Source organism: Haliotis asinina, chromosome 7 (assembly GCF_037392515.1).
Source record: "Haliotis asinina isolate JCU_RB_2024 chromosome 7, JCU_Hal_asi_v2, whole genome shotgun sequence".
NCBI lineage: Eukaryota > Metazoa > Mollusca > Gastropoda > Lepetellida > Haliotidae > Haliotis > Haliotis asinina.
This window is the reverse complement of record NC_090286.1, coordinates 3,715,813-3,742,217: the sequence shown is the minus strand read 5'-3', so window position 1 is coordinate 3,742,217 and position 26,405 is coordinate 3,715,813. Positions and strand designations below refer to the sequence as shown.

General features: G+C 37.6%; 1 protein-coding gene across 1 annotated transcript; it reads left to right on the top strand.

Annotated features, from left to right (window-relative positions):
* The first annotated feature begins 159 nt into the window (after nt 1-159).
* Nucleotides 160-24,638, top strand: LOC137291227 (ras-related protein Rab-23-like). The gene is made up of 8 exons (XM_067822524.1): nt 160-306; nt 1,227-1,530; nt 14,885-14,970; nt 21,704-21,780; nt 22,713-22,792; nt 23,104-23,186; nt 23,323-23,406; nt 24,122-24,638. Exons 2-8 carry the CDS (start codon nt 1,376-1,378, stop codon nt 24,259-24,261), a joined length of 705 nt encoding a protein of 234 aa, XP_067678625.1. The 5' UTR covers nt 160-306; nt 1,227-1,375; the 3' UTR covers nt 24,262-24,638.
* The last annotated feature ends 1,767 nt before the right edge of the window (nt 24,639-26,405 follow it).

The window sequence follows — 26,405 nt, the reverse complement described above, 5'->3', positions numbered from 1 at the left end:
CTCGCAGTAAATATTTCCAAGAATACTGCATTTGTCATATGTTATATTTTTTTGCATCTTAGGCCCGATACTCAATGTAGCTATGATTTTAGCGATGACATATATTACAAATATTTATTACATAATTGTAAGACGTTTTTACTTTTCAGTTGGTGCGGTATTGGCATTCACCTCTTCCGAAGATTTGTCACAAAGTTTCGGCCACAGGTTGAGTGACTGCTGTGGTCGTTGTTTGTCAACACGCGATGGATGGTACATGCTCGTTATTTACCTAACAATGGGTTGAGGTCCTCAACAAAAACACAGGTACGATTTAACAGCTCAACTTTTCAATTCGGGTTAATTGAGTACAGGGTGACAGTTTTGAGCACCTGTCTAGTGTCACTTGTAAACAGGTACCGTTTGAGTACACATAGCCCCTTTATCAGATCACGAACGTGTGAAAGGTTAGATCCAATTGATTTCATAGATGATTCATTTTCCCATTTTTGTTGAAATTAGGGTCGACATTTGTTAACGTTCCTAGGTAAAGTCAGCGTTGAGATAACTTATCAGAATGTTATAAAAGTGTACGAGCAAGTCATCAACCGGGCAGGTATATATTCAGGTACGGTTGAAGACCGATATTACAGGCGTAAATTATGTACCATTTATTAATGATGTAATGTTACACTAAGTAAACTGACATAAGACGGTCTTTGCTATTGTAACAAGATGGGTTGTTCCAGCCCATAAATCTGTAACCTTTGGGACAATAATATCGTTGAATAACTGATACATTCATGGGAATGACATAGTGGGCCATTAAACGGGAATGGATATGTTAGCATGCTTGCATAAGTATTTGTAGATATACCCCAGTGTATTACTGGTTGGGATGCTTCATTTAAAGGAAAAGCTTGCAGCATTTTCATGGGCATGTTTGTGACAGATTAACCACTGTATTGTGAGACAAATATTTCAAAGGACAGCAGTGTTGATTTGCTTCAGGAATTCCTTGTATTTTCTGATTATTGACAATTCTGATTAGCATAGTTATTGTGGACTGAAAACTAATATCTGTATACGTATTTGGAGTTGATTTTTTAATTATCAGTATCATTTTTTAATAGAATTGTATCTGTGATAATTGTTATGCTCTTAATCTCTCTTGTTCTATATCAGTAGTGTCAGGTGTTTGTGTCCGTACAAGTCATATTTATGTAGATTTCTGGGGTTTTTTTCAGGTATATGTGGACAACCACCATGCAAGATATTCTACATCTACATTAATTATTGGGTTTGTGATTATGTTTCCTTAAGACAGAAATAACAAGCTGGTGAGAATTATAGCTTGTGATACACAGTCTGATTGTACAGTGTTTAGTCTGTGACCATGAGAGAAGAAGAAGTGGAGATTGCCATAAAAGTGGTAGTGGTGGGCAATGGTGCCGTGGGCAAATCCAGCATGATTCAGAGATATTGCAAGGGGATATTCACCAAGGACTACAAGAAAACTATTGGAGTTGATTTCTTGGAGAGACAAATTGAGTGAGTTGCTAATTTTCTTTAAATTCTTGGCAATTTCTTGTATATGTCTTAATTTTAAAATGAATTGCTCTATTTCAGTTTAAATTATACATTTTGTTTACTAATTTTAGTTTCAGAATAATGTATGTTAACTTCAATGCACAAAAAATTATCTTATTGAAATGGATCATTTTTGAGGGAACACATTCCAAAGCTGAAATAAAACTATGATTTGTATTTAAAAGCAGTGAACATTTCCCAAATCATGCTTTTTAATTTTACCCTCTAAATACTGTATCGCTGTCTTTGATCATCATATAGCCACACCCATTGTATAGTGGACACCTCTCAAATCAATGCTAATGTGTATGATCCAATCTGAAATATACATCAGTAGAGCAGATGAGTTTGTAAATGTATGTACAAATAAATTTGTCTCCTTTTGTTTCTTCAACACTCAATGAATAACTCAAACATAAGGAAACAATCAATCTTAGACAGCTGTCTGTGATATAAGGTATTTACGAAAACATTTGGAGTCTCTTCTGCAATTAAATCATCAGGTAACTTAGTCTGATTATAATCAGCTTTCTTTTGTTTGGTTGGTTCACTGTAGTCACTGGAACCAGAATGCAGGGGAATCATTGTATTATATACCAAATTCTGCTGTATGGTTCTTAAAAGCCGTTCTACCTACTTAAGAATATAGATAGATTCTGGTTCCACTGGCTTACCAGTATTAGGCCTCTGCTGTGGTTAGCATTCAGTTATAAAATAAGATACAAGTGTCAAATGTGAACACTTAGTCCAATAAATTCTTTGCTTATCAAAGTCCAGACATTAACTTTATGATCATCTGAAGATTATGTCAATTGACATGTCTATGCTAAATGAATTGTTTCTGTCAAAGACAATACAGGGCTCCAGATACTTTTTCAATATGAAGAGTATGTACACCTTATTTTTTTGTTACTGGGAAAAGTTAAGAGTACATTTAGAGTACTAAATGGAATTTAATTGTGTGTGAGTAATCTTGTGTTTTGTTGCATATATCAGCCACAGCATTGCTACCCTTGTGTAAACATGTCAATAAACAATAAAGCAATATTTTCTCAGATAAATACATCTGCAATTGGTTCTAAGATGGTACATCATTGCTGTGGTTAGTATCTGCAACTTTTTCAGACTTTTTGTCTACCGTATCATGCATATTTGTATCCATACATACAGCCTTTATCAGGAGCCCTGCAGTATATGTGTAAATTGTTAAGATGCGCTTTGGTAGTATACAGCATTCCTGAATCTTAAAGCAAACACCTTTAAGATTGCCCTGACGTCAGGAAGAACTACACTTGTGACAATCACCGGCTGAATAAACAAGGACTGATTTTAGTTCTGGAGTCACCAACGAGTCGAGATTGTAGAGCACGGTTCACATCATCTTATCAACAACCATGTATTTGCTGATGTGGTTAAAACAGGGACACCCTTTTCTGTTGAATCAACATGTTGTTGTGTCAACACAACTAAGTGTTCCATATGGACAGAGGACATGTAGGACCCTTGCACCGAAATAAGTTCAGACAACCACTGTCAGGGGAACAGTGTAAGAACGCAAGTCCTCAGCAATGTACAAGTACAGCTGTTTGAAAAAATCAACTCAGTCTGTCAGATGATCATCAGTCAGGTGTTTATATCGTCATTGATTGCCTGTCACTGCATCTGCATTAAGTTTATCGATGTCCATGATGTCAATCACTTGATTATGTGATCCAAACTTAGTTGTTTCCTAACTGCTGGATAATAAATAAAGTGAAGTCATGTGTCAGACACATCAGGGAAAAACAGAGTTCTCCCTAGGCATTTATATCTTGGGGAGTCAGCAACAGAATTTGGGAGTGAAACAGTTTACAAGGATAATCGATTTTTAACTGGTAATTGTTTTCTTTCCTGATGTATGCCTCTAGGTCTGTATTCTAAAGAATTATCGTGTACTTTCAAATCAGTTTGAAATCAGAAATCAATGTAGTTACATTTATTACCTAAAGCATTGAATTGTGAGGTTTTGCAAAAATGAGTTATTGAAATGTTTCTGTACTATACTGTTTGTAATTTAACATTCCTGCAAACATAACTGTTAAAATACATAATGCAGAACTGGGCCCAGATTTTCAAAGTTCTCTCAGCACTAAGATAGTCTTAAGTATCATACATAAAGATTAGTTTACGACTTTCTCAGTACTAAAAGCGCTTCAAAAATCAAGGCCCAGGTTCAGAGGAGAAGTATGTTTGCAGGTTTAATCCTGTCTGCCACTGAAATAGTGTTTGAAGTGTCATTTAACCTGATATGCTCATTCAGTAAATATTACGATGTACTGCTTGTACTTTCACAATGGACATGATCAAGAGAGTTCAAGAAACAAACTAGATGAATATTTTTCATCTTATTCTGTTTTTTAGTCTTGGCACTGGGATGGTTGCCCTATACAAATCCTATGAACACACCTTGGGGAGTGATAAAACTTGATCCAGGATTTGTTCAAGCACATCTTATCCATACATTGTCTTTGTCTGCCTTCCCAAGCAAGGAGTAAATAGAATAGGTGTTAACGCACACCATTGGCATTGGCAACTGTGGGGGCTGAGCATTCAGCCACAACATGTATTGTGTATGTGGTGATTAGCAGTAATTAGGGGATAATTGAATGTTATTAAAGTGTTTGGTAACTGTTTATAACGGTTGTTTAATTGAGTGGCGTGTGAAAGGAGTAGTTCATATTGAAGGTCTTAGGCAGATTATTAAATAAGCATTTTGTGACACTTCGGGCAATGCAGATGTAATTATATCAGCTTATCCCCCTCAGTTTACTAACCTAGTATTTAGCAGGTGCTTTAGATGTATTGTGGTTCTGAAAAATATAGACTACAGTCCAGCACTAACTGTCATGGTTACCGCTGGCTAATGATAATGATAGTGACAGTTTTATTATGTTAGTAGTGTTATGATCATAATAGATTGGAAAGTTTCTTTTGCCCAAAAAAACCACTAAAATCATTAGTAATTTGTTCTTTCTTTTTTTCACTACCATTGTTTAATTATTACTAATCTGCCAAATAAATAAAAGACACATAATGAATACTTTACTGAAAAAGTGTAATTTTGATTTTAACGTGTTAAAATTAAGAAGATATAACATAATGCTTTAAGTGGTTTTATCATATTGATGAAAAAGTTAATCTGACATTATGAACAGATTTGAGTTTTTTTAAGAATCATAATGCGAATAAACCAGTCGTTTTGTATCTTCCAAAGATTAGATATATGTTTCTGTTAACCATTGAATTTTTGAAATGCCGACCACCTGATCAAATAAGATCACCAGTAATGGTGTCCTATGGCTTCAGTCTATTCTGTAAACAGTAAGGGAGGGTGTCATTGTTTTGATTGTGCCTTCACTTGGTACGTTGTAAGAGAAAGTTTCATTTTCATGAGCTTTGCAGCAGGTAGGTGTGAAAGTGACAGAAGGGTAACATTTACTTTCTTTAACCTGCTGTCTACCATACCAATGGGCAGCATGTGCATGTCTCTGTGACCTACTTAATCCAAGGGCCCCACCTGATGTATATGTTAAGGAAAATGAAAAATAAAGTTTTAAGTTATCATTTTTTAATCACAGCTCCATTCAGTTGTCTAAAAACCCAGTATTTTGGTTTTCTACTGTCATTGTGCTTTACTTGAAAATCTTGGCAGCTAATTTCAGTTGTAAATATATATTTTGGGGGGGTGAGGCAACATGTTTGATACTAATACTGGTTTCTTGGTAAATACATTCTCCTTCTGATGTTTTCGGTCAAAACTATGTACTTAATCTGGTCAGTTTAAGAATTATCTACAGCATAGAGGATCAGTTGGTTGTGGCCCTTTTGTGGACTCTTTGAATACAACTAGTGGTGACATTTTTATTACCTTGTGAAAACTGTAAATTTTAATATGAAGTAATACGACATATGCTGATTTAACACATAGATTTAAAATCAAGAGGTTAGACATGATGTAACAAGTAAGAATTCATAATGCTAATCATTGGCAGAAAACAGTGATGGCACTCTTTTTACCATATATGACATAATATTTTCCACAGATTCAACACTTGTATTTTTTTTTATATTACAATCTATTTTTTTTTATATAACAATCTATTTTTTTTATATTACAATCTATTTTTTTTTATATTACAATCTATTTTTTTCTTACATTTAGTTCTGTATGTCCAAGATACATACAGTGTTAGTGTGTGAATTTTATCTTGCATTGCTTGGGATTTCAGGTAGGTTAGATTTCTAAGGCCTTGACTGACATTGTCATGAAGATTTTATCGAAATTTAGTAATGATATGCAGATGAATGTTTTTTCGGAAGCTGATAAGTCAAGAAAACTTCCTAATGCTATTTGTCTCCAGCAGTGTCCAAGCCCGTTATGATGTGCTTAGTGTGCGGCTGTGGTAGCACCAGCTATTTGATGAGTCGGGTGTTTTGCTAGCACACTTATCTAATTAGGAGATCAAAGCATCTCTTCAGACCCTGTGCAGCGTGTATACCCCAGCTCTTCCCTTGCTCCCTCTCTCCATCCTGAGCTGTGTAAACCACTGATGATGGAAAGAAGGTGCTAGGCAGCAGCAGGACCCAAGCAGAGCACTGACAGAACCAGACGAGACTCTTTACCTCCTGAGTTCAGTGCAAGCTTAATGGTGACAAGCTAAAGATGTGGGGATGGGACATGTCTTTGATCAGATCTTACATCTTGTCTTTCATATTTGGATTTTCTTTGAAGTTTATACCTATGTTGTCTTGGTGTGCATCTGTTCATATTCATGGTTTTAAGAGAAACAGCATGGTTTGAACCTCAACCATCCCAACATTCATAAGTTAATAAGTTTGAGCGGACTCGTGATCATCTTGCTTCAAACCTGTGACAGATTTCTAGTTAAACATAGAGTATAATCAGGGATGGGTTCCTTTCATGGCATGCATGTTAGTGATTGTGTCTATACAGGAAAACTAGTGATTGAAAGTATGAGCATCAGTCCATGAAGAGGCTGAATCACTGATGCAACTCTCTATCTGCACATGCACTCACAAATGTAAGTTGAACATTCAAGAAGATAGGAGCTCATGCTGGAATCCTTTTGTACTGATTTTTTGTCAGGTTTTGTCAGTTTCTTTAAGGTCCAAAATGACTTCAACCAATTTGATGCTTATGTTCAGAGCAGCTGTAAACTTCACGCATGCTATCTGTAAATCACTTGAACTCAATGAACTGAAAGTCATTGAACCTGACTCCACTTGTAAATATATGGATGATTGCCTACAAGTCACACAGCTTACCAATGGCATTTTTGCAACATTTGTCTCATGGCAAAGAGTCTGAAACCATAGAGACACTGTAAGGCAATTTGATGAAAGTATTTTTTCCAAAGGGAATCGAATGAAGGTGTTCAGTACTTTGGTGAGATCCCTGCAGTGATGGGGGCTTTGTGATGCATTCATGCAGTCAAATGAGAACTCAGTCCCGTGAGTATGAAAGTACAGTGCACTCTCATGACAGAACCATAATCCCCCCACAAAACATATCATTCAGTAAGTAATATATGTCTTATTGGAAACACTCGTAGAAACTGACGAGGTCCTCTAGGTTTGTTCTCATATTATGTGAACCCAGAGCCTCAATTGGTTTCAATTATTGGAGTGATGATGATGAAATTTCTGTCAGACAAATATTTTCGTGTTGGATATGTGAGAACAATTTGCAGCTTATTTCTAAGAGTAAGAGCTGCCCGTCATGAAAATTGACCGTGTAGATTTATGTAAATGGCATGAACAGAATTTAATTATTGATATAATTACATGACAGAAATAATTACTTAGTACTGAATTCAGTGACAAGCATGTAATTGATGATGTCATGTGTGAACCCCTAGAACTTAGAGGAATCTCATTAAATATGCACAATTCAGCCTCTCAGAAGAAATAACGATGTCACCCACAACGACCATTCCAACATTCCGTTTAAAATAAACTCAAAGCAGTCTATGATGGCCATAAGATATCTAAGATTTAAACTAAATAGGAAGTGTAGCTGGTAGGGCATTTTGATGTAGAGGGAAATGACAGTGTTGATAAACCCAAACACATTAAAAGAAGGTGCTTGTTGTTTCCCAGCCTGGTGCTAGTATGATGATACTCATGTGTTCATTCATGTTGTGTAACTGCAATAACTTCACATTACCTGTAGGGAATAAGCAAATGTGGTTTTATTCATTTTAACATTAATAACAAGTTAATTTATTGCATGCCATCATACACCTATGACGGGTTGTTGCTCACAATATCAGTCAGTGCTTGGATTGTCTTCTGTCTGAAATGTTGTTTACTTTTAACATGGTGTAGACACAACAAAACAAAATCATGGTCCTCTAAAATGTTCACATTGAGACAAATACTTTAAAATAGGAACATTGTATCTGTTCATCAGTGTATATCAATATGGTTATATGATTTATTTGAACAAAAATCAGGTTTTGTTCTTTAGGCATTGAAATTCCTACGTAGTCAGCTGATTAAGATCCTTTAGTAATGTTAAATGAAGTTTTGATCCACCCCGCACAACTATCAGAGTCAGATGATCCTGGTTGAGGTGCTTGTATGACAATAAATCATACACATTTCAGCTCGTATTTCATTGCCCTAGACTATCATTGATTCCATGACTGTAAACAGCAGGATTCTGTTCAAACATCTTTGTCCCCATCAATGTGGAAGTATTGTCCCATGTATCATGTTTGTTAGTTGTCAACATCTGACTGACCGTGTCTGTCTGGTGATGGAGTCACCAGATATGAAGTACACCTGTTAGTATCAGTTTGCTATGGCCACTCAAGACACTGAAGGCTTCATTGACGCCAATCCACTCATCTTCAGGCTATCTAGAGGGTCCTCATAAATATTTCAGTGGGTATTGTGATTAATATATTGATGTAGACAAACATGAGGAGATCTCCCACAGAGCTGAGATTTATTCTATAACATTAGTATAGAATAGTCCGTTAGTAGTTGTTTTTGAGTGTAGGGTTCTCTCAGTTTCAGTTGACGGATAACTATTCCTGCTTGTCTGAAAAAATATGATTCTGACAATGATTCTCAAACATGTATCATTCCTGTAGGCAGGTAATTATAGGTTTGAGGGACGGTGGGGTACTCAGCGTACTGAAGTTGTTAGTGTTAACTCTTCACGCCAAAGGCCCAGCTTCATTTCCCCATATGGTACAATGTCTGAAGATCATTTCTGGTCTCGCCTGCCATGATATTGCTGGAATGTTTTTAATAGTGGTAATTAAAACCCAAAATCACTCGCTCACTAATAATTGGGTTGAAGTATTCATCACTACATTCATTATAACCCTTGGTCTCAGTGCAGTTAGATTTGTGTGGCTGACTCTGCTTTCAGTAACAATTTCTTGTGGATATGAAGGGTTTGGTCCCTTGTATATTATCATAGCTTCAATAATTTTGTCTCCATGATGCAGGACAGACCCTTCCTAAATCAGTCCATGTGATTGTGAGTGTTTTGTGTGAGAATACATTGTGATTTCTTAGCACCTGATATACTCCTTCTCTGTTTTGTTCTATGGATACAGTTTGGTGTTTATCACACTTATGTGCTAAATTGTGGAACCACAGTGCCAGGCAATAATGACATGATATTTTGAAGTATGTTTACTTAATCAGGGATTGGGACAGTCAGGGACTGTGTGCCATTTTGCACATTAGAATTAAAAGTGGCCCATTAAAAACAAGGGCAGTGGCCCACTTTGAATTCAGAAAATGACTAATAATCCTGATAATGGCCCATTGTCAAGGTTCTCTTTCCTAATCCCTGCTAAATGAAATCCAGTTTATTGTTAGTATCTAGATCCGATAGGGTTTGTTATCATTTATCCAACAAAGTGTTATTATTTTTTTAATAAGGCTTATATCAAAAGATAATTTAATCCTTTTACCTACTGACAAACACTGTCGGCCCTGTCGTAACTTTATTAGTCAATGAGCACTGCTTATGCTGCTCCACAATCAGGGTTTATAAAGACTATTGGTTACTTTGTTCCCTGGGAATGGTAACTTGATACTGGTCGCAGGTAATGATGCTGTAAGATGATACTAGCCATGCCTGCTTGATATTCAGAGGTTTGTGTAACAAGTCAAGACAGAGACATCTGAGAAGGTATCAGCTGTCAGACAATTAACTCACCTGGAACAAACAGGTGGAACAAGTTTGCAAGGGTCACTTCATGCTGTAGAAGTATGTAGAAAGTTCAGAACTTGTCCTCAATGGTTATAAACATGCTGCCTGGGTTATAACGGATTGTCATTCTGAAAAAATAGTTATTCAGTCTAACTGGGTAAATTGAAATAAGGGTTAATGTGCCCAAATTCTCACTTGTACATCTGCGGAAAATAAATTAATCTTCATTTTCCCTTAAAGGTACAATGAATAGAAACAATATTGGAATATATAAAATTAGTATGACTCTCTTTCTGTCACTAACTCAACCACCCAAACTCACTCACTCACTCTGTGTTTTGTATAATAAGTTACCATGCTGTAGTTTTTGTAAGACATGAAGTGTTTTAAAAGAACAATGATAATGTGTACTTGAAAGTCTGATCATCCACTTCTCTAATAAATAGTGGTAAGGAAATCAGCCCTAACAGCAGCAACACTACACCATGTTAAACACAGCCTTCACTCAACACTACCTAATGGGCGGCTGGGAAATTAAATTTTGATGTTGTCTCACACCTGTTTGGTGTTACTGTGTTTGCATTTAGCAGATGCTCAGGTAGACAGAGGTAATGGCCATGTATACAAGACTTGGGGCGATCATGTAACCCGTGTCCGCGGCCTTGTCCTGCCTCCCCCCCAGCCTCTCCGCAGTCTCCCCCCAGCACCATTCAGCATCCCCCAACACCATCACAGACAGGGTCTACAGGCACATACACCTGCGTGGCTGATGGGACTTCTTGTGTGGGGGTGATTGATTTTTCATTATCTTATACTGGAAATTACTCTGTCAGTTTACTGAGGATGATAAATGGGCTTGTCAATCAACAGAAACTGTACTTCAGTTGGATACAGAATTAATACAGTGATGGGTGTAATAGGAAATAAGTTGCCATGGTAAATGTACCATCTTGAGCCTCTACCTGGGGGTATGATATGGCTGCTCTGCAATAATAAAGACACAATTAAAGATATATATGAAGCAGAGATGCCAACCCATACAGTTTTATCATATTTGATATGTGAAAACAACAGAAAATACACAACTATTATAGTAGTAAAAAAATACAAGTTATTAATACATCAAATTATATTATCAAATAGCATACATGCCATGCACAATAAATTCCAACCACATATTTATGCAGAACCAGCTGTAGATGGATAACTAATGCTGATTTACGTGAGTACACTGTTATTAACAAATTCTTAGAAGATCTATCTAATATATTTATTAAATACAACCAACTGGAAAAGTTAATACTGGTTTTCCATCAGGTTTTGACATAAAATGCTGTCTTGGCTAAATTAGAAGAGGAATCTGTCATATATAAAGGTGAATAAGTAGAGATGTAAATTCTGTCCCTGCCAACTTTCACTGAATTGAAGCATTTTTAATTGAGGTACTCTAGTGGGGTGTGTTTAGTTGTGATATCTAAAAAAGTTTTCACAAACAAGTTTCATAGGCATGTGTCCTGTGTATTTCTTGTGAATTAATGAGATTAAGAAGGATCACTAACTTTCAGAAAAAGGAATGTATTTTAAATTGTTGACGTCCTTTTGAGTGCATTATGGCTAATTATGGCTTATTCATTTATAACGTTGCGTTAAATGTAGCTAGGATACGCCCCCTCCTTACCAATGCATCATCGCCATTGTGATGACAACTTGAATTTATGATTAGTCATCTCTTTGAGCTGACAGCCATTGTTGAGAAGTTTGGAGGCTTTGTACCTTAAATCTGTAGCCACGTATCTGACATTTTGTGAAGATGATTATGGCAATTATATTAATTTTGCTAATGGAATAGGTATTTAAGGTATATTACCCACTGTGTTGGAGGAATGTTGGTATTGTTGGTGATACACAGAGTAGTTGTGTGGGATATAGTTTTTCCCAGTGACTGCCACAGGCAGTGATGAGCAATGCCTTTTAGTGCATCTGTCAGATGTGGTGTCACAGTAAGTGACAAGGTTGTGCCCCTTTTTTGTGTAGGATCTGCTGATCATTGTTTTTATCCCCTACCGCATGTTTAGGGTGAAGCAGGGGGATATAGTATTACGCTCCTTCTGTCCGTCTGTACAAATTAGAATATCTTAAGAACCATTCACTAGGTTCTTGTCATATTTGGTACCTAGGGTCATCATAATTAAAGACAGGTCTCAGTCAGGTTTCGTGACCTTTACCTTCCTTTCAAGGTCACAAGGGGACTTTAACTTTTTGCCTTTGTCAGCGAGAAGAACCATTCCCATGACTTCATCTTAAACTGCTACCTTCATTTTCATTACTTTTCAAGTTTAATTTGATAATTTGCGGTGGGGGATGTTTTTTAAATCCAGGCTCTCACCTGTTATAACTTATATAATTTTCTCTTTGATCTTTAATATCTGATGCAAATTCTGAAAAAAACTCTCTGATGCAGAGATGGCATTAGCTTTTGGTGAAGATGGTGCCAGTTAATGTTACCAATCCACTCTTCATTTTGTTTTCTCAGACTCGTGACCTATTTAATCCCTCTGTTATGTTCACTGGGTGTGTCAGAACTGCAGTCTTGTTCATTGATTTTTACCTTAGTCAGTTTTGCCTTCTCCTACATTGAGTTTTGATGCAGTCACATGACCACATTACCACTGTTAAAAAACAACCAGACAGTGTGCACACTGCTAGACTTATGTCTAGTCTCCGAAATTAACATTTTTACAGATAAGAAATCCTGAATTATAGTACTGAAATATTTTTAAACATAGCCTAAACTATGGTAATCTAGACACGCCACATATTCTAGGGCTGCATTTGTAAAATATATTTGTTTCAGGGTCTGTATGAAGGATTAATCTACGTAGATGCTGTGATGTTAATAGTAAGGCAGTCTATGACACAGCCATTAACAATATGGTTGTTAAAAAACAACCAGACAGTGTGCACACTGCTAGACTTATGTCTAGTCTCCGAAATTAACATTTTTACAGATAAGAAATCCTGAATTATAGTACTGAAATATTTTTAAACATAGCCTAAACTATGGTAATCTAGACACGCCACATATTCTAGGGCTGCATTTGTAAAATATATTTGTTTCAGGGTCTGTATGAAGGATTAATCTACGTAGATGCTGTGATGTTAATAGTAAGGCAGTCTATGACACAGCCATTCGCCAAGCATCTTTACAACCTGATACTGTGTGACAGTGTGTTAGGACTGATATGTCCTTATCACTTATGACAGTTTAGACCTCTGTAGAGATTCACTATTTTTCCAGGACACAGTTGTTATTCACAGACAGTATATGACGTGATACGCTTCGATTGCTATCAGTTAATGTTTTCACCCTGTGTCGTTACTGCTGATTATGAATCATAAATTGTTTGGGTTGAGTTCAGAACATTGAGGCTTTTGTGAGTTGATTTTTAAGTGAAAGGTTGAAACAGTTATTCTTTCACATGTCAAGCTATAATATTGGCGTGCAATATTTCTGTTGTCTAGCATTGTATGGCTGAAAGTCCCTGTAACCATTAAAGCTGAACCAAGGTTACCAAAGTGCATATTGAAAACCTAAACATTTCATCACTTCTCCTAAGTTGGATCCTAATAGCATGGCAGTATGGAAAGTTCTGTTAACTCATTTTCAGATATATTTTTCAGCATGTTTAGTCAAACTTGTTGTTTCTAAGCAAATGATGTTTTAGGTTTAAAGGAGAATTGTTTTATTCTTTGGCAGTATCCATTTGAAACATTCCAGTTTATAAATACCAACTTCAGTTTTATTTCATTTATATCAGTGTCGAATATTACACTGCTGTCAAACTACGAGTAGTTGAATGCTCCATTATTGACTCACCAAGTTCTAGAGGGCTGAAAAGCAAGCATCAATGTGTTAGAGAATTAAAACAGGATTTTTCAATTCATTTATCATTGTGATTGCTGGGACCTGAGATATGAATCCAATAATGAAAGCTACCAAGAAAAGAATGATTTTAATGTTGTTTACATACGATAATATATATACTGTGACATATAAAACGTAGACCCTGTTGCACCCATGCCCTTTCATCTTTGTCTCATATGACACAGTAAATGGCAGTAGTGGTCCTGTACAAAGCTGTTGATGTAGAGATATGTATGAATAAACCCAAGCTTTGAATTGTAATTCTGGTAATGGAAGGGTAATGTGATAATCAGCCATGAACTGATTTTTAAACGTTGTCATAGATGTTCAGAACTAGATCTAGTTGAGAACTGCTTGATTTGCATGTTTCAAACAGACTTTGCAGTTCTTGAAAGTTGAGCTACTTACTTGGACACTCATATATGAGTATTTGGCTCTAAGACTGTAATGATTTTAATACCAGTATTAAATTTTAAAATAATTCCACATCTGAACCAAACATTTCCAATTTTTCAGAATTTTTGACAGTAAGAACATAAAAGATCAAGAACTTTAAGAGAATAATGTCATGATTTGTTCCCAGTTTGCTGCCAAAGGGACCTGGTTTGGAGTCCCTAGCAAATACTGTAAACAGCCAAATTTTCACGTCCGTTTAATTTTCGTGGACTTCGCGTCAGACTTCATGACGCGAGAATAAAAACACGCGATAATATAGATATATCATACACTCTTATCATATAAGTGAACACCACAAAAACAATACAGTTGTCATTGCTCAATCACGTGTCACCGCTGGGCTAATCTGGATTAACACAGCTCAATCACATTCTATTTTCATTGCTCTAACACCTAATTAAAAAGGATTAATTCTGAAATCAATTACATTAATTTGCGTTAGATCACTTCGCAAATCTGTTTACTTTATAACAGCTCAATGGTCACGCATCTGCGTGTCGTGTAAAAACATTCAGAGACGCCCCTGTAACAAGATCACCTCGCGAAAATTTAAAGGCGCGGAAATGAGATAGTTTACAGTATATCCCTGGAGTAGTTCTCCAGATGTAGTCCAGTTTGAGACATGTCGTGGAGGCTGTGTGTCGAGCATCCCTGTACATGTCCGATGTAAGCAGACATGGTTTTGTTTGTTCCAGGGTGAACCAGGAAGATGTTCGCCTGATGCTGTGGGACACTGCTGGACAGGAGGAGTTTGATGCCATCACAAAGGCCTACTACAGAGGTATAGTAGCATTACATATACGCTTATGTATACAGATGTATACAGATATATACACTGCCAGACAGGAGGAGTTTGATGCCATCACAAAGGCCTACTACAGAGGTATAGTAGCATTACATATACACTTATGTATACAGATGTATACAGATATATACACTGCCAGACAGGAGGAGTTCAATGCCATCACTAAGACCTAGTACAGTGGCAATACACTTGTACATAGATACAAGGATAAACCTAGGATGCATTTCTGTGGCATTTCCTCATGAAAACATGGATTGGCGCAGACAGGGCTTGCATTCTGTGGACTCAAAATATTAGAGGACACTGCATCCAAATACTGCAAGTACGGCCTATGTAAACATAATGCAATAATTATTGTTATCATTTCTACACACATGCAAAAGACTATTCTGTGAACCAGTTTTAATCCACATGCATCAATATTCCTGATTGGTTGTTGTTTAAAGTTAGCCACTGGAAGGGTGTTCCTAGAAATCTTTCATTTGGTAACTTTTGGTTTCAGTTTACGTTCATGATCTTGAATGATCATATCTGAAAAAGATAAAACAGTTTATTAACAGTTTCTTAAAATTGAGTATGTACATTGAGCTCAGAAAACTTCAAACACCCAAATCTAAACGGGGCCCACATAACATTAACCTAATATACACCATTGTTTGTAGATATACAGACATACATAGATTTATCAGTGATCCATTGGGATCTTTTGCAGTGTTTTAGCCAAGTGAATGTGATTCTCTACATCACATAACGTATATACCTTTTTCTCCTCCATTTTGTAAGAAGCAAGGTTGAAAATCTCTCATTCAATGAAAATGGGAATGTTCTGATACTTGCTGAATTACTTCTTGGGCTAAGGGTAGGCTTTCATGATGATAATCATCAGAGTACATGACTGTGCATTGTCTCTCCAACTTGAAGGCATTCACGCTTTGTTAACAATGTGTAAGGTTGGTCTTTAATATTAAAACAAATCCAAATTCATTTCTTTTTCAAATAATCAAAAAAAAAAGTCATCCCTCACACCCCAACGGAGCAGAACTATGTGCAGTGAAGTTTAAAGCATTAGAAAGTAGAATTATATTTACAGAGGATTTACTTGAAAAGATATTGCTTTTAAGATATCAATATAGGCAGATGAACTTGCTCCATAAATTGAGTAAAGGTTTACAGGTGTAATTTTGGCAAGTAAGTATTTGTTTGGAATATGGAGATAATCTTTTGTATACATTGTCGTTATTTTGGCAAGGACTCAGAAGCTTGAATAATTTTTGTGGCTAAGCTTATCAGATGTGGTTTGAATTTTTGCCTTAATTTGAACCAATAAGAAGTTTTGAAAACATTGAAACATAGAAAATGTCTAGATGTCTGCTGAGGTTTCATGAGGATTATGGAGGCTCATTGCCTTGAGAAACTTGTCAGGACCTAATCCTGTAGTTGCAGAGGATCTATGGATTAACTTAAGTAAATAATTCTCCTTTAGTCAGCCACATTCCTGATGTTTAATCTGTTTTTCTTCAGTTGTTTTGTGGCTAGATTGCGTAGCTGTGTATATTTGTTAGTGTAGGTCAAATACTCGCTGATGTTGATTGGGAGCTTTGTCCAGTTTGTCAATACAGTCTTCCTTCTGTATAAGGGAAAACCGCTGGAGTGGTGGCCTGACCAATGTAAGGATCCCTTCTGGCTTTCTCTTCTACTGTGAAGGTACATCGCCTGTGTGATTACAGGACCACATGGTACAGTGTGTGGATCCTTTCTGGTTTTGTCCTCTACTGCGAAGGTACATCACCTGTGAGAGAACAGGACCACACGTTACAGTGTGTAAATCCTTTCTGGTTTTCTCTTCTAGCATGAAGGTACACCATATGTGTAAAGGCTGAATCATATGGTACAGTGTGTTGATCCTTTCTGATTTTCTCCTCTACTGTGAAAGTACACCACCTATGGAGAACAGGACCACACGTTACAGTGAGTGGATCCTTTCTGGTTTTCTCCTCTTGTGAGTGAGTGAGTTTTAGTTTTATGCTGCACTCAGTAATGCCCAGCTATGTGGTGGTGGTCTGTAATAAACGAGTCTGTTCCAAACAATCCAGTGACTAACAGCATGAGCATAGCCACCTTTCATGGCAAGCATGGGTTGCAGACATATGCTACCTTGTATCTTCATGGGTCGTTTTCTCCTCTACTATGACAGTACACCACCTGTGTGAGGACAGGACCAACTGGTGCAAATGTGGATCTTTTCTGGTTGTTTCCACAACTCAAGGATTCATGAGCAAAAGTTGGAAAGTCACTTGTGAATTTTGCTATTCTCTCTGCAAGTTCTTGTTAACAGAAGGATTACTGTTACAGGGACTGAGATGTTCGTATGGGAAACAGAAACCAAGCATTTCTGCATTAAAATATTATTGAGAGGTTTTTGGTGGAAATCACGTCAGGAGCCCTGAGCCATGTGGATCATCAGTCAGTGTTTCATGTACCCTCTCTTGACCTGGTCACTTAATTTGAAATATCCCTGGACAATACAGACCAACTCTACCTGTGAAGGAATGTAAGAAATAGGGATTATTTAAATCTTATGTGTACAGCATGGTTGTTCTACCAGTGTGAGCACGCCTGGTACAAGGTGTTACTACACAGGACATAGGTAGGTATGTGTGATTATATCCTGAAGTGCTATATTGTATATCCTGGTTTATTATGTTGATGATTACATCTTTGTGTAGAAAATCATCAAAGGTTAGGTAAGGGGTTAAGTCTGTCCCATGTCACAAGGTGTCAAATTCTTGGGTTGTCTGCATTATTAATTTTCATCCACAAAATATTTAGAGATTTGGATGAAGTGTTTCCTTACAGAGGTGGTCTGCTTGTCGCTACCAGGTACAGCTGCATTAGCCAGGGGAAATGTGGGTCAGGTAAACTCTAATTAGAATACTTGTGTCCAGTCCTGATACAGATTAGGAAAACGTACAGAGAGAATTTCACTGTATACCTCATTAGATGCAGATGAGTCAGATGTTGGAATGATTGAACTAATTAATTCAAGCTCCTATGTTGGATCTGAATGGCGTTTCTGCATGTTCCTGTTCTGATTGGGCATACAATCAATGTTTGCCCTGCCCATGTTATATTGCCTTTAATTGGTCACATTGATTTACATCTAGTCTCTGATGTGAACATATTATACCAAAAAAAATAGCTTCTAAATAATATTCATGTAATATTAAGAGGAGCCAAGAGACTTTATTCAATTTCAGGACCTGTAAAATTCTGGGTTAGAATTGATCTCCTGTAACCCATGTTTGTTGAAAGAGACGACTAATGGGACTGGGTGGTCAGGCTTGCTGACTTAGCTGACACATGTCATCATTTTCCATTTGTTTTAGTCAAAGCTCATGATGTTGATCACTTGATTATCTGGTCCAGAGTCAGTTATTTTCTTGATTATAGGTGGAATAAAGCTGAGTGCTGTGTAACGCTAATCTCACTCGCCATTTCCAGAAATGAAACTGATAATCTAGACTTGTCACATTTTATAGACATGCATGGCTGCATTGGGTGTATCTGTTCAGGACGTGTATGAAGGACAATAGGTTTATATGCTGTGTAAGCAGACATATTAGTAAAGTTGTTGAGATCTTCTGTCTGTAGGTCATTGTTACTAATTTGGAACATGTTCGTGTGCAGATTACTAGGAAGTTTCTGATGGTTTGTCATGAAGACATTTGTTATAGTTGTTGGTCTGCAGTGTAGTAAGCAGTACAGTTGATGAAACAGCAAGATTGCTAAGATACCGGCCAGGTGTGAGAAATGTTCACGAATGGTGTTTCAAGCTAACAAGACACTGGGTCCTGAAAGTTTCAGATGTCTGTCTGAACTACTGAATATTCACCGGACCCAAAGAGTATTTAATTGAAATTATTAACAAACGTACAATTTGTAAACAGCAAACAAGTGTGGAGTGTCACATACAACAACTTCAATCAATTGTTGTGAAATATACAATCGGAGCCTGGGGTGGCAGTTTGTAGACTTCTATGTGACTGTTGGCAAATCTGCCTGATTTGTCAGAGGGTCAAACATTATTTGTGAATAATGTCATGAGGCTTCTTTATAATGAGTTTATGTTGCAGTACAGCCCAAGAAATAATAGGTTTTGCAATAAATTTACATTTGTAGAACAAGCTGTTTAAGATCACTAAGATGTCTGATAGTTGTGGGGCTGCATTACAATAAGTATACATTGCGCTACACTTTATGTGATAGTAAGATCTACAAAATACTTCTGTTTACATTATTCCATGACAGTTGCACTTCGTGAGTATAACAACGTTTCCCTGTTTGATTTGATGTCAGAAAGACCTCTCCATGTAATGAGCGTGTGGCCGTTATGTCAGTGCATAACAAGCTCCCTGTAACTTCACACGATCAGCACACATATCAACATACCTAAATGCATGTTTCTTGAAGTTCGGCTGAGAGACCTATAGCTTTGTGAGCTCAACTACGTCAACAGTGTAAAAACACTTTGCATGCCAAGCAAAGTTAAGCTGAAGGAGTGTTCATCATCTATTTCCAAGCATTTGAACTTTGAATGAAACTAGTTCTGTATCCAGTGTCGAGTCATCTCGATAAACCGAATGGTACGCCTGACGATATGGGGTTGTAACGAACAACTCCCTCATCAAGCTGACTAGGTAGAGATGCACTGGTATTCTGTGCATGTTGACTTGCCTCTTTCTTAGTTTAGCTGACACATTCAGGATTCTGGGAAAATATTGACACGCGGGTTTGGAGGTTTTGTGTTGTACTGCTCGTCCTGTTACTGGTCAGAGATTGGTGGACAAAACAAACACGTGTTGTGGAGGTTGTTATTGATGTTTGGACGTTTGTGTTTGACTCGGACAGGATTTGTTGGGGCATGGACACTACTGTCTCATTGGCTCAGCTAATATCTGTATTTAACATCTCGTCTATGTCCTAATTTCAACAGATTGGCATATATATAAAAACTGTCGTCCCATTTGATAATCTGCTTAACAATAATGACACATATTGATTCTTGTGTAGTTTTTGTATACATTTTAATAATGAAGTGGTTTTGAGTTGTTGATACAGGCACTCAGGCAAATACAGAAATAAGGTTTTCAGTTGTAGATACAGGCACTCAGGCAAATACAGAAATAAGGTTTTCAGTTGTAGATACAGACATTCAGGCAAATACAGAAATAAGGTTTTGAGTTGTTGATACAGGCACTCAGGCAAATACATAAATAATGTGGTCTCTGTATTAGAAAACATGATAGGATTAGCATGGGGATTAGTGGACATGTTGAAGTGTCACTACACACTGTTCTGTTATCCATGCTTCTGAGTCCATTCTTTCAAATGCCAATGATTATCTGTAAGTGGCATTTCCTAAGCTGTGGTGTCAATGTTTACAGGCTTTGACTAATCTGTTTTGACTTCTTTAGCTTTCTCCTGACATGTTTCAGTACAGGTGCTTTAGTATTGTCTGCCATGGACATCTGGGTAGGTGGACATGTATATATTGTCTAAAGTTATATATACATAGCGATTAACAGACAGTGTCAGCCTCTGTGTGTTACCATCCACCAACTTCAATGTCCATGTCATGCTCAGTTGATCACTTGCTGGATAACAGTGACGGCTCTAGCACCTTCACAGCACTGTTGCCCTGAAAGTAACATTTGTTATCTGTCAATTTTGTGGGCATTGAGGTAGCCTAGTGGTTAAAACATTTGCTCATCACATAGAAGACCCATAGGTTCAATTCTGCTACAATATGTAGTGCCTCTTTCTGGTGTCCTGCTTAGTGATACTGTTTGAATATTGCTAAGAGACGTGTAAAACCCAGCTGAATCCTTCAGTCTCAATTTTCATGCAGATATCTCAGAGTACATCTGAAACAACTTTTCCGTCCTTCAGTTACTTTGTATGAAGGCACTGACCTTAGAAAGGTATGGTCTGAAATATGTTTTCATCATGACTACCTTAATCTTTACTTTACTGATAAGTTTGCTTGAAGGAAAGATTGTATCTTGTTCACTGTAATGTGAAATTTTTAAGCTGCTCACAGGAGTTTAGTCATGGACACATTATGTCCTGGAATCTTACTTTTTGTCTAGGTTTCATTAGCGTATGTTTCGATAATGTTTCCATCAGTATTATAGTATAAAGGATTCCGTCAATATTATAATGTCTGTACTTGTTTGAGAGAACAGTTCCACATTTGTAGTTTTGTCACGATCATGAACAATAACTGCTCACATTGTAGAGCATTAAGTTTCTGACTTTTGTTGAAACTTTATTGCCTGTAACAGACTAAACCCTCTGATTGCCAGTCTCCCTTTAATAATCACACACCATAACAAAAACAGGACCTTAAATTACAGGGTAAGATGTAATGATCTAAATTTTATTCTCCCCAGGCTCGTGCTGGGTAAGATGTAATGATCTAAATTTTATTCTCCCCAGGCTCGTGCTGGGTAAGATGTAATGATCTAAATTTTATTCTCCCCAGGCTCGTGCTGGGATTATAATGTTTATAGGAATGCCTCAAATATTTGCTTTGTTATCTTTCGAGTTGAAGCACTGGTTTCATTTACAGCCAAAACTTATATACAGTCTTGTACAAATAGTATGTGTGAGAACAGTCTCTCAGAACTGTGTTGTTTTTTTTGTTTAGGGGCTCAGGCATGTGTCCTTGCATTTTCCACTGTAGACCGAGACTCCTTTGAAGCCATTGAATCATGGAAAAGAAAGGTAGGTTGGCGTCTGTTCTTCTGGACAACTGACCATGCTGATGTGATTGTTTGGCTGGGGTGTGATTAATAGCTTATACACTTGTAGTGGATTTTGGAAACAGCTCCTCCAGACTTCATGGAGTTTGTGATGGATGTGACAATTGTATACAGCTCTCATCATTCAGAATGGAAAAGTTCATAGGATTTCTTGTACAAGTAACAAATAACCTTTTCCACTTGCTTAACAGGGTTGCTGAATTAAAATTTATTTGTATTTGTTATATCAGTGTTTGAAATTAGGCATGGAAGCCTGCAGGGCCTTGTAATGACCTGAATGTTTAAAGTTCAAAGTTTGTTGTCCAAATATTTTTATGAAGTATGAACCAACATTGTGCACCACATTTGTAAATGCTACATGATGACTATGCGGATGTTTGTTTAAACATGTCTATGTGGATTGGTGTTCATGCCTTCATCCACTGGTTTTCCAGAGTGGCTAATCTCAAGGATGATCAGATTTAGCTAGCCTTCCATGCTAAGCTGAAGGCCATTTTAGTTATTTTTGAAAACTGATGTTTTTTCCCAAATTTTTAACAGTTATTATTTTTATAAATTCGAACAAATTGGGAAATTCTGATTGTAATTTGTTTTCTTTACTATCATTTCCTGCAGGTCTGAGGTAGAATATCTGAGCTGGTTTAATTATGACCTTGTCAACAGGGTACAGTAATATTCAGTTACCATCTCACTGAGGAGGTTACATGTGGTCAGTGTTCAGATACTTGGGACCTGCAGGCTTCACAGTGTCCTGTTGTTGTATTTGTATTTCTGGGTCCTTTAAACTGGGGCTCAAGGATGATGACTAGAACCTTTGATTTTCATGTTGTCGCTGCTAGTAGTATGTATATTTCCTTGTTGTTCCCTTCCTAATGTCTTCATCTGTTGATGCAGGTGGAGGAGGAGGTGGGAGAGATCTCCATGGTGATAGTACAGAACAAGATAGATCTCATAGATGATGCACTGGTCCAAACGTAAGTATCCATGGTAATTATACAGTGGCAATTGTACAAGTTTGATGTTGTATGTGTCATAATTCAGATGACAAGATCAGTTTTCTGAAATGACTACCATTGGGTCATGCAATAAATAAGCCATATTAGTTTATGTTTACCAGTTGTCTCTGTTATAGAAATTTTTATGTTAGCAAAAAGATATGTTCATCACTTTTGTGATTTAAAAGAATTGTATTCAATGACTTGTGAATTATTTATGGTGGAGAAATCATTGCTCAAGGTTTCAACTGAGTAGAGAGTTTGACCTTGACATTGGTTGCTTGTTCCAGGGAGGAGGCCGAGGCACTGGCCAAGAAGTTGAGGCTGAGGTTTTACAGGACCTCTGTTAAAGAGAATCTCAATGTGGACGAAGGTAACTGATGTCACATTCATCCTTCGCATCATGTTGTTCCATCAGTCATAATGTTTGCACATAATTATCAGATTCAGTAAAAGATTAGATGTAGATGGATTGTATTGGTTGTGTTACATTTTCCTGAATGCTTCAGTGTTCAGGTACTTGTCCCAGAAATACTTGGACCGCCTCAACATGGTGATCGAGGAGGACACAGCTCCACAGAAGATTGGCCAAGGTGAGATGACTGAGGGGTACAGGGGTTGGCCGCCAAGTGAGGTCAGGGTGAGATGACTGAGGGGTACAGGGGTTGGCCGACAAGTGATGTCAGGGTGAGATGACTGAGGGGTACAAGGGTTGGCCGACAAGTGATGTCAGGGTGAGATGACTGAGGGGTACAAGGGTTGGCCGACAAGTGAGTTAGTGGTCAGTGACGTCAGGGTGAGATGACAATCAGGCACTAGGGGTGGGGCAAGTGATCATTGAGGTCAGGGTGAGATGATAATCAGGCACTGGGGATGGGGCAAGTGGTCATTGAGGTCAGGATGAGATGACAGTCAGGCACTTGGGTGAGGCGCAAGTGGTCATTGGGGTCAGGGTGAGATGACAATCAGGCACTGGGGGTGGGGGCAAGTGATCATTGAGGTCAGGGTGAGGTGACAGTCAGGCACTGGTGGGGGGTGGGGGGCTTCTTGGTCATGCTTCTGTGGCGTTTCACAATCAAAGCTTTAGTTGCTTATTGGTCCAGTGTATCATAGTAGAATAGGGGTGATACATAAGGCTGGAAGAATTCAGCTCACTCATAAGGATAGTATCCCTTAGCCATATGGGATTAGCTTGTTCTAGATTGACCCCAGTTTTCTGTTTTTGTTATCAGTCCCATGGTGAGAAGATTACAGAGTATTTTGGTGCATTTGTTGATATGCCACTCAAATACTGGAATTGTTTTCCAGGTCTGATTCAAACAGAAACCAAGAACAACCACAAAGATAAAGAAAAGAAGAAACAAAATGATACAATAAATTTACAACCGAGTAAGAGACGGACTCATGGCAAAAAGTCTCTAGTCGCAAATAAGTGTAGTCTGTTGTAGCGACCCCTGTGTATCTATGTACAGTCCCAGATGTGTTAGAAAATGAATGTGTCAGCCAATCCTTGCAATCCAGCTACCGATTATACCAGAACCTTGCAACCAGCAGTAGGCTGTGCCAGACCCAGTAAACATAGTAGATCTACATCCCCTCAACTTGCAGGAAACTGTACCTGACTCTCACTCGCAAGCAGACATTATCCTAGACTCTTGTAACCAACAGATCATGCCAAACCCTTCCAAACCTTCACAGACCTCTGCAAACCTTCACAGACCTGTCTGTACCTTTACAGACCTTCCCAAACCTTCACAGACCTGCTCAAATGGCTTGGCAGTAGACTCTGCAGACACTCTGTCAGACTTCTTGAAAGACCATAAAATCACACCCTGACAGACCCTCCCTACCCGCAATAGGTCATAGACGCTTTCAACCAGAAGTTGAACACAGCCTTCCTCGGGATTCCAGGAACTCTGTCCAGAGGTGGCCACACAGCCAGCAGGGAACATTGATAGTATCAAACAGTGTTAAACCACCTGTGACAGGAGAAGACATGGCAAGATCACGTTGGACCATTACAGTACTGACGTACTATGGTACTGACGTACTGGGGTACTGAAGTACTATGTTACTGGGGCACTGTGAAGTGAATGAACCCTGGACATGGTCCTGAAGAGACCATGTGATGATGCTGATATGTTAATTAGGTTATCTGTAACAAAGTATGAAACAGTAATAGCTCTTATGGAGTTCTGTTTTGAATATGTGATAGTATTCTTCATGGATAGCAATACAGGCATGTTAGCCATTACTATTATGATTTGCAATTTTTTGTCATTTTTCCATACATTCTAAGGACTGTTTTGCATCAACTGGTGTCATGGTGACATGAAGTTTTCTCCATCAAGAAGATACTGACCAATGAGAGCCATGCTTTCAATTCACATAGTGTTAGATATCTTTTACACAGTAAAACAGAGTGTCAGATTGGTTGTTTTCTTATGGTATGTTTCTAGCTGTAGGTTACCTCACTTGTGATGCTAGTGCTTCAGTTAGGGGTTTTCTCTCTTTCACAAATTATTCTTCATATTAAAAGGGAACATGAAAACAGCATGTGGAGACTTCATGGCACTAACAGGTATTGATGCATCATGTTTACTTTTATAAACCATCAGTGTTGTGGGTATTCCTGATGTCAAATAATTCTTGTATTTCCCTTTATTTAGGAACATCAGTAATGATGTCATGGACACCAGAAAATTATTATTTCCGCAAATAAATTGAAAATAGCTTTGGAATGTGTTAAGAACAAACAAGTTAATGAATTTTGTACGCAGTTTGTGTATTGTTTTCCTCCAGTTATGGATTCTGATTTTGATATGTTTCCAGTTCCGAAACAATGTAAGGGCTACAATATCAAACATAACATAGCTTTATGTACAAGTGGTAAGATGATGTTTGAGGCATTGAGGAATATTGTTTTCGGCTTAGAGTAAAACTCAGCAGTGGCATTGTGACTGAAGCTAAATCACTGTTATTTATCGTTTTCCTTAGAGTATCAGTCAATTATCTGTCTGTATTCAAATTATTTATTTCATAATCTCTTTGTGTAAGATCAGTATACCTGACACAGGCTCATCGGAGAACACCATTCCAGTGTCATCCAAGCACAGTATCATCACGTTGTAGTGATGTACGTCCAGATCTCTAAATTCCCCACATCATCCTGAGCAAATTTTCTATGTGGTAACATGTCTGTGCAATATTCCTGTGTTCCTTGGATTTCAGAGCAATTTTCTCCACTGTTCAGATGTTCCAACTGTTGCTAGGCTCCATATCTTCTGCCTGATGAGGCAACAAGAAATCTCCCTTTTCTCGCAGTATCACTGATCTTGTGTTTGATTTCCTAATTTGCCCTGATTATGAATTTAGTGTGTCGGTGGGATGTCTGAGTTTCAACAACATCATATTTGTGTATGGTCAGAGTCACTTGAAGGTTCATCACACCTTTGATATATGCCTTGATATATCGGAAATATTTCTCAGACAATTCTGAAGTCTATCTCATGCATTCACGTTACAGTTGTAAAAGCTAACTTGTAGAATGGAATTGCATTCTTGTTTAAACACTGCCATCTGCAATATTCCT

Coding starts and splice junctions, on each gene's coding strand:
- LOC137291227 (XM_067822524.1), top strand. CDS start 1,376: ATGAGAGAAGAAGAAGTGGAGATTGCCATAAAAGTGGTAGTGGTGGGC. Junction 21,781..22,712: donor TTGAATCATGGAAAAGAAAG/GTAGGTTGGCGT, acceptor CTGTTGATGCAG/GTGGAGGAGGAGGTGGGAGA. Junction 22,793..23,103: donor GATGATGCACTGGTCCAAAC/GTAAGTATCCAT, acceptor TGCTTGTTCCAG/GGAGGAGGCCGAGGCACTGG.